The 8,927-nt window shown below is 54.6% G+C and overlaps 1 protein-coding gene across 1 annotated transcript in view; it reads left to right on the top strand.

Moving 5' to 3' along the window:
* The first annotated feature begins 1,542 nt into the window (after nt 1–1,542).
* The window catches only part of LOC123100689 (uncharacterized), a 44,711-nt gene continuing 37,326 nt past the window's right edge, over nt 1,543–8,927 (top strand). The window contains exons 1-4 of the mRNA XM_044522575.1: nt 1,543–1,720; nt 1,840–1,891; nt 2,264–2,474; nt 2,605–2,764. Coding sequence (XP_044378510.1) covers nt 1,863–1,891; nt 2,264–2,474; nt 2,605–2,764 — 400 coding nt within the window. The 5' untranslated portion in view covers nt 1,543–1,720; nt 1,840–1,862. The remainder of the gene's footprint in view (nt 1,721–1,839; nt 1,892–2,263; nt 2,475–2,604; nt 2,765–8,927) is intronic.

Raw genomic sequence — 8,927 nt, 5'->3', positions numbered from 1 at the left:
CGCCAAGTCTTGTGGAAACCTTCTTGTATGCGGTATGGGCTGTCCGAACTGGCCCATGAGTGAACCGCCATGGGGGTCCTTGGCCCGATCCACCTGATCGGGGGACGACGTGGTGAGTACCCCTAGTCCAGGACACCGTCAATGGTGGAGGCGGCAACAACTACAACAACAATCGATGTCCCTTCTACAACAACAATCGAGGGCACGTCTTTCAGGGGTATGATGAATATGAAAATAAGTGTCAAATCTGCAAAAAGACTAACCATATCGCCAAGGACTGTGATTGGCGCTATGTTGAGAACAATTCCCAAAGAAAAAAGTTGCAGCAGCCGCAGACACCTTCTATGGGGTAGACACAAATTGGTACGTTGACTCCGGAGCTACCAATCACATCACGCATGAGCTCGAGAAGGTCACCATGGCCGAACAATACCGGGGTCAAGATCAAGTTCACAACGCCAATGGAGAAGGTATGGAGATATGTCATATTGGTCATTCAATTGTCAAAACCCCGCATCGTGATATTCATCTTAGAAATATTTTGCATTGTCCTGACAGATCAAAGAATCTTCTTTCTATGCATCGCATTGCTATTCATAACAAAGTGAACTGGGCAGATTTGCCATGTTTGTTAAAGAATTTGCTATCCTCGGACAACATAAATTGGCATGAAAAAGTTTGATTTGCCATGCCCTCCCAGCAAATGTTCGCTGGTTATCAAAATCCATTTAGTTTGGTCAAGACAAACAATCACCGTATGAATACGAATCTATTGGCATTCACTTTATGTCCAGGAAGTTTCTACATATAAATATGGTAAGCTCTTGAATTCATCTTGTCATATCATGGATTCTTTTTTTTTGAACATCTATCATGGATTGTTTTACCAGATCAAAATATGCACGATAATCCCAAGGTTGCATCAAAGAGCATACATGATGAACAGGTACTGTCTGCATACGTACGTACATCCAAATTTCTCCATAAACACAAGAGGTTGTGTTGGCCGACGACTGACATGGCCACCGATGGATCGACCGCTCCTGCATCAGATCAGATATATAATTAACAGCAGGAGACCCCTGAGCAAGATGTGCTACGCCACGCCACACATGGAGATGGGGAGGGGGATCCCCACCGGGTTGAATCAGAAGGACGGCGTTACTTGTAGCTAGAGAGATACAATAAATCAGAAGGACGCCGTTACCTGTGACTGGAGCGATATAGGGAGAGGGCGGGTGGTGAAGGAACGAGATCGCCGGCGATGAGATCAAACCGCCTCCGCTGCCGAGAGATTTGTCCTTTTGCTCTTCTTTTTTTCGTTGAGGAATTTGGTCTTGTCTAAAGGAAGAAGAAGACTTGTTTTTTTTTTTTTGGAGCAACGAGAAGACTTGTAGTAGGAGTAGTAAGGAGAGCCCATCGGCCCAGTTCAGTTCAGTTCTCCTTTTCCTTTTCCGATTCCGAAAAGGCCTGGGATGCGTGTCGCGCTGGCAAAATCGGACGCGCCAGTTGGGTACTACGACGTGTGTAGTACTAGTAACAAGTCTTCCTCCCCCTTTACATACGACAAGCAAAAAGAAGAAGAAAAAAAGCGAAAGGACAAATCCATCTAGGTCTCGGCGGCGAAGGCAGTTTGATCTCACTCATCGCCGGCGATCTGCCGATCTCCTCCTTCCTTCATCATCCGCCCTCTCCCTATCTCGCTGCAGTTACAGTACAGGTAACACCGTACTTGTGATTTACTGTATCTCCATGTGTGGCGTGGCGTAGGCGCGTAGCACATCTTGTTCAGGGGTCTCGCAAATTCGTGCTGTTGATTTTATATCTGATCTGATGCAGGAGCGGTCGACCCGTCGGTGGCCATGTCGCCGATATATGGAGAATTTACCATGTACGTACGCAGTCACGCAGACACTTGGTCATATATATGCTAGCTCTTTGATGCAACCTTTGGGGATATCGTGCATGTTTTGATCTGGTATAAAAGAATCAATAATATATATGAGAAGGTGCATTCAAGGGATTGATGGTGGGGCCGTGGGGGCGGTTAAAACTCACACTAATATTTTAGTGCAATAATATAACTAGCCAGTTTGGTGTAGTAATGTAAGGTTTTATCTACAGAACACCTTTTTTTTGCGGGGATCTAGAGAACACTCTTAATCGTCATGTCCTCTAATATATTAACTCAAGCAATCTCGTCTACATGTGTCATTAGAACTATTGAGTTTACATCCTAATTTGTATCTGGTCATGCTTGCAGTAACGACTTTGCCGGACTGGAGACATTGGATGATTCCTCTTCAAAGGAGTTTCAGGAGTTCCAGGATTTCTGGCTTGCTTGCGCCAAGCGCCAGATGAGCCTCAGGCCCGCGTCACCGTCCCATGAGGAGCTGATGAAGCGCAAACAAGAGCGTAATCGCAAGAGTTTGGTTATAGCGCTCAACACATATGCCAAGCGAAACAATATGCAGGCATATGCCCAAAATATCATAGTCAAAACATTTATGTTTCCTTGCATTTCCCTTTGCCACCGTATATGTTAGTGAGTGCTCGACTTATTCTAGAATGAGACTCTTCTTACACGTGTTATTTGTATTTCAGATTACTGATTTTGAGTTTGTGGAAGAGAAAGAAAGGAATCTTGTTTCTGGAATGCTTGGAGGATATGTGCATTCCAACTTTGTGGTGAAAGGTGTAGATGGCAGACCAACTTTGTTCTTTGCTGAGATGGAGCATGATTGCTTCCAGGAAGAGCACTCTGGTAACTACTTCGCTTTCGCTCTAGTTTTCTTGACTTTCTGTTAGCATCTCCTAACATATACTATGTTGTGACCGGTTTAGCTTATAACCCGAGGAGGCCCACCAGGCAGTAGTTAGGGGCTTGGCCCCCAAGTTATCTTAGGCTATTCGTATTGAGGTTATAAATACTAGATGTAAAACACTTTTGAGATCAAGCAATAAGAATATTATTATCACTATTGCCCGGCTCCTAGAGGAGCCGGAACCCTAGCCGCCTACAACCCTAGCCGCCGCCGCCATTCTCCTCCTACGCGACGGCGCCCAGCCGCCGGCGCGCCCGCTCATCACCTCGCCCCACTCCATCCTTTCCCTACAACCTCCGGAGCAGATCCGGTAGGACCCCTGGTTCTACCAATTTGGTATCCAGAGACTCGGTTGCGATCATGTCGTCATCACCATCCACGCCTTCGCTGCCCGGCGGCACCACCGCCCCGATGACCACCGCTCCGATGGCCACCACCCCGATGACCACCGCCGGGGCCCCCATGCTGTCGGACCAGGCCACCACCGCGGGCTCCCCCACGCCGCCGATCCCAGTCACCTCTGCGCCGCCACCAGCCGCCGTCTTCACGCCGGAACAGATGACCAGCATGCTGCAGCAGCTCGTGATGGCCGTCCAAGGTCTCCACATGAACCAGTACCACTAGTACATGGCAGGAGCGTACGGGCCACCGCCGGCTGCGCCGATCGCCACCTACGGCCACCCAGCGCCGTGGCCATTCCCGGGCGCACCCGCAGGCGGCGGGCCCCCGCTGTTGCCGTTCCAGACGGGGAACCCCAGCGGGCCACCACCAGCCGCCGCGGCCCCGTGGCATCTGCCACCGCCACCATCGACGGCGCCCCTCTGGCACCTGCAGCCGTTGCCGTCCCCGGCAGCCGCTGCCCGCGTCCAGCCCCCACCGCTGCCACTGCCACCACCGGCGCCGCCCCTGCCCAGCTCGGGGGCACCCTCGCCGACCGGCCTCTCGATCAATCAGGTCCGGTTCCCGCCCTTCCCATCGCCACTTCCAGCGTGGGCGGCTGGGTCGTCGCCATCCCCAGTCTACACCACGGCCCCGAACAGCCGACTCCGTTCCCGCAGTTCGGCGGGCCATCCGGTTCCGCCGGCTCCTACCCGGAGTACTCCGACCAGGCGCCACCCGTCTCGCTGTTCCGCACCTCCGAGCCAGTTCGACATGGCGCCCCGACCCAGACACCGCCTCGGTTCGCCAAACTCGACTTCGCCACATATGACGGCACGGAGGATCCCCTTAACTGGCTCAACCAGTGCGACCAGTTCTTTCGCGGGCAGCGGACCCTCGCGTCGGAGCGTACATGGCTCGCCTCTTACCACCTCCGCGGCGCAGCCCAGACCTGGTATTACGCCCTCGAGCAGGACGAGGGCACCATGCCTCCTTGGGAGCGCTTCCGCGAGCTCTGCCTCCTTCGCTTTGGGGCTCCAGTTCGCGGGAGCCGCCTGGCGGAGCTCGGTCGCCTTCCCTTCACTTCCACGGTGCAGGACTTCGCCGACCGCTTCCAGGCACTGGCATGCCATGCGTCGGGCGTGACGGCACATCAGCGGGCTGACCTCTTCGTCGGTGGCCTTCCGGATCACATTCGCGTGGACGTGGAGCTTCGCGGCCCTCGGGATCTCCAGCAGGCCATGTATTACGCCCGCGCCTTCGAGTGTCGTGCCCAGGCCATGCAGCCGGCCGCCCCGGCTCGTGGAGGCCGACAGGCCGCCAAACCGGCCCCTACGCCGGGCCGACCACCCCAGGCCGCGCCATCACCTACTACACCAGCCACGACACGGCCTTTCCGTCGTCTCTCTCCAGCGGAGCAGATGGAGCGGCGGCGCCAGGGCATGTGCTTTAACTGCGATGAGCCCTATACGCCGAGCCATGTCTGCCCGCGCCTCTTCTACTTGGAGACGGTCGACTACATCGCGGAGGATGCCTCGCCCGACGGGGCCGACGCACTGCCACCCCCAGCGGCTGCTGAGACCGCACCCGCGGGCCCCCCGGCGACGGCCCTCGTGGTCTCTCTCCACGCGCTCGCGGTATCCGCGACGAGCGGACCATGCTGTTGCCGGTGATGATCCACGGCGAGCGCTTGGTGGCTTTGGTGGACACTGGCTCCACCCATAACTTCCTGCCTGAGGCTACCATGCGGCGCTTAGCACTTTAGCCGACGGGCGGGGAGCAACTTCGGGTCACGGTGGCCAACAGCGATCATCTCCGGTGTCATGGGCTCGCCCGGGACGTCCCCATCACCATCGACGCCGAACACTTCTCTATCACCTGTGCGGGCATCGACTTGGGCTGCTTCGACTTCATCCTTGGCGTCGACTTCCTTTGGACCCTCGGTCCCATCCTTTGGGACTTCGACGCTCTGACGATGACCTTCTGGCCACTGGGCCACCGCATCCGGTGGGACGACATTGGGGGCGCCGCCCCGGCAACGCCGCAACTCCAGCTGGCTGCGGCCACCTCTGAGGCCGGGCACCCACTACTGGATGACCTCCTGGAGCAGCACAACGACCTCTTCAACGAGCCACAGGGCCTGCCGCCAGCCCGGGTGTATGATCACCATATTCATCTCCTGCCGGGCTCTGCCCCGGTGGCCGTTCATCCTTACCGCTATCCGCAGGTGCAGAAGGACGAGTTGGAGCGGCAGTGTGCACTCATGCTCGCCGCGGGCATCATTCGGATCTCCACGTCGCCCTTCACCGCGCCGGTCCTCCTCGTCCGCAAGTCGGACGGCACGTGGAGCTTCTGCATCGACTATCGTGCCCTTAATGCGCTCACACTCAAGGATAAGTTTCCTACCCCGGTGGTCGATGAGCTCCTAGACGAGCTCCATGGGGCGCGCTTCTTCACCAAGCTCGATCTCCGGTCGGGGTACCACCAGGTGCGCATGCACCCGGACGACATCGCCAAGACGGCGTTCCGGACTCACCACAGCCACTTTAAGTTCTTGGTGATGCCCTTTGGCCTCGCTAACGCGTCAGCAACCTTCCAGGCCCCGATGAACGACGTCCTCCGTCCCTACTTACGTCGGTTTGTGCTCATTTTCTTTGATGACATTCTTATCTACAGCGCCTCGTGGGCGGAGCACCTCCAGCACGTCGCCATCGTCTTCAACGAGCTTCGGGCGCATCATCTTCATCTTAAGCGCTCGAAGTGCTCGTTCGGGACGCCTTCAGTCGCCTACCTCGGCCACGTCATTTCGGCCGACGGGGTTGCTATGGATGCCGACAAGGTGGCGGTCGTCGCTGCCTGGCCGACACCGCACTCACCGTGAGCTCTTCGCGGTTGAGGGAGTCCTGGATTAGGGGGTCCTCGGACAGCCGGACTATATCCTTTGGCCGGACTGCTGGACTATGAAGATACAAGATTGAAGACTTCGTCCCGTCTCCGGGTGGGACTCTCCTTTGCGTGGAAGGCAAGCTTGGTGATATGTAGACCTCCTCCCTTGTAACCGACTCTGTGTAACCCTAGCCCCCTCCGGTGTCTATATAAACCGTAGGGTTTAGTCCGTAGGACAAGAACAATCATAATCATAGGCTAGTTTCTAGGGTTTAGCCTCTACGATCTCGTGGTAGATCAACTCTTGTAATACTCATATCATCAAGATCAATCAAAGAGGAAGTAGGGTATTACCTCCATCAAGAGGGCCCGAACCTGGGTAAACATTGTGTCCCCTGCCTCCTGTTACCATCCGCCTTAGACGCACAGTTCGGGACCCCCTACCCGAGATCCGCCGATTTTGACACCGACATTGGTGCTTTCATTGAGAGTTCCACTGTGCCGTCACCATAAGGCTTGATGGCTCCTTCGATCATCAACAATGATGCGATCTAGGGTGAGGTTTTTCTCCCCGGACAGATCTTCGTATTTGGCGGCTTCGTACTGCGGGCCAACTCGCTTGGCCATCTAGAGCAGATCGAGAGCTACGCCCCTGGCCGCCAGGTCAGGTTTGGAAACTTAAACTATACTGCCGACATCCGCGGAGACTTGATCTTTTACGGATTCGAGCATGTGTCAGGTGCGCCGCACGGTCACGACGAGCATGACCTAACTCTGCCGTCAGACGGTGTTCGGGAGATCACACCTGTGGCTACTCCGGCCCTAAATCCGGAGCAGGGCGCGCCGTCCGAGGACGGGTGGATGGACCCCGCCACGGAGGCCGCATACTCAGTGGCGATAGAGCCGAATACTGATTTCACCCCCTACGAGACTTGTGTTGCCAGACACTTGGATTCGTCCCCGGCCACGGGCTCCGCACCGCCCGCGTCCGTGCCTATCGAATCTGATTGGGCACCGATCATGGAGTTCACCTCCGCGGATATTTTCCAGCACTCGCCCTTGGGCGACGCGCTTGATTCATTAAGGTCTCTCTCCTTATCAGGAGACCCTTGGCCGAACTATGTCCGGCTTGAGTGGGAAGCGGACGACGAAGAAATTCGTTCCCCACCCACCACCCACTTAATAGCCACTGTCGACGACCTAACCGACATGCTCAATTTCGACTCCGAAGACAATCGACGGTATGGACGACGATGCAGGAGAGCAACAGGAACCACCGCCCACAGGGCGCTGGACAGCCACTTCATCACACGATATATATATGGTGGATACACCCAAAGAAAACAATGACGAGGAACGGAAGGATGCAGCGAAGGATAGTTCCCTCGAGAAGCAACCAAAGCGACGACGTAGACGCCGCTCCAAATCCCGCCTCGGCAAAAACAGCGACAACAGCGCAGGGAAAAATAATACCCCAGTTGACTCCAAAGGAAACAACGACCACATAGATCCAGCGACAGAGCAGGATGAACCAGCGGACGGCGAACATAGTACGGAGCCACCATCCGATCACGGCGACGCCGAGGGTAAAGCCAATCAACATGTCTCCGGAGAGGAGAACAGTCCGGACGACGATGCACACATCATCCCAGAAAGGCACTTGGAGCAAGAGAACCTCCATAGAAGGCTTATTGCCACCGCGAGGAGTCTGAAGAAGCAGAAGCAAAGGCTTAGGGCCGCGCAAAATACACTCAACATTAGATGGAACAAAGTGCTCGACACTGCAGAAAAGTACGGCGGCAGTCGCCACACAAAGAGCTATCCAAAGCGCAAGCTGCTGCCTGAATTCGATGATGAGGCTTTAGAGCCTATACAGCCGAAAAATAAAATGGCCGATCAGCCGGATCGACCACCCCGTGGCCGCGATAGGGCGGCTAACGACGTCGTACATAAGTCAGCACACGATCTACGTGAGGACTTGCACAAAAAATCCGGTATGACCAGGTCCATCTACGGATCTAGGAAGCGAGCTCCGGCACAGAAGCAAAACCGAACATTACAACCGTCAGAATGCCATGACACACCCAAATATAGGGGTGCCGTGCACCCCCTATGCTTCACCGATGAGGTGCTGGATCACGAATTTCCGGAGGGATTCAAACCCGTGAACATAGAGGCATACGACGGAACGACAGTGTAACACCCACGATGCGGCTATATCTCCCACGTGTCGAGGCACGACTTAGAGGCATAACCGCATTGTGGTTTTGTCGCAAGAAGGGTCATCTCACACAATCCCATGTAATGAACAAGAATGGGATAAAGAGTTGGCTTAGAATCGCCACTTCACACAATACATAAATAAATTCATACATCATTCAGAGTACACACATAGGTCCGACTACGGAACCAAAATAAAAGAAGACAACCCCAATTGCTAGATCCCCGATCGTCCCAACTGGGCTCTACTACTGATCATCAGGAAACGAAACATAGTAACGACCAAGGTCCTCGTCGAACTCCCACTTGAGCTCGGTTGCGTCATCTGGACTGGTATCGTCGGCACCTGCAAGTGTTTTGGAAGTATCTGTGAGTCACAAGGACTCAGCAATCTCACACCCGCGAGATCAAGACTATTTAAGCTTATGGGTAGGAGAAGGTAGTGAGGTGGAGTTGCAGCAAGCAATAAGCATATATGGTGGCTAACATACGCAAATAAGAGCGAGAAGAGAAGCAACGGAACGTTCGTCAACTAGTAATGATCAAGAAGTGATCCTGAACTCCTACTTACGTCAAACATAACACAAGAACCGTGTTCACTTCCCGGACTCCGCCGAA

Source organism: Triticum aestivum, chromosome 4D (genome assembly GCF_018294505.1).
Source record: "Triticum aestivum cultivar Chinese Spring chromosome 4D, IWGSC CS RefSeq v2.1, whole genome shotgun sequence".
Taxonomy (NCBI): domain Eukaryota; kingdom Viridiplantae; phylum Streptophyta; class Magnoliopsida; order Poales; family Poaceae; genus Triticum; species Triticum aestivum.
This window is presented reverse-complemented; position numbering and strand designations above follow the sequence as displayed.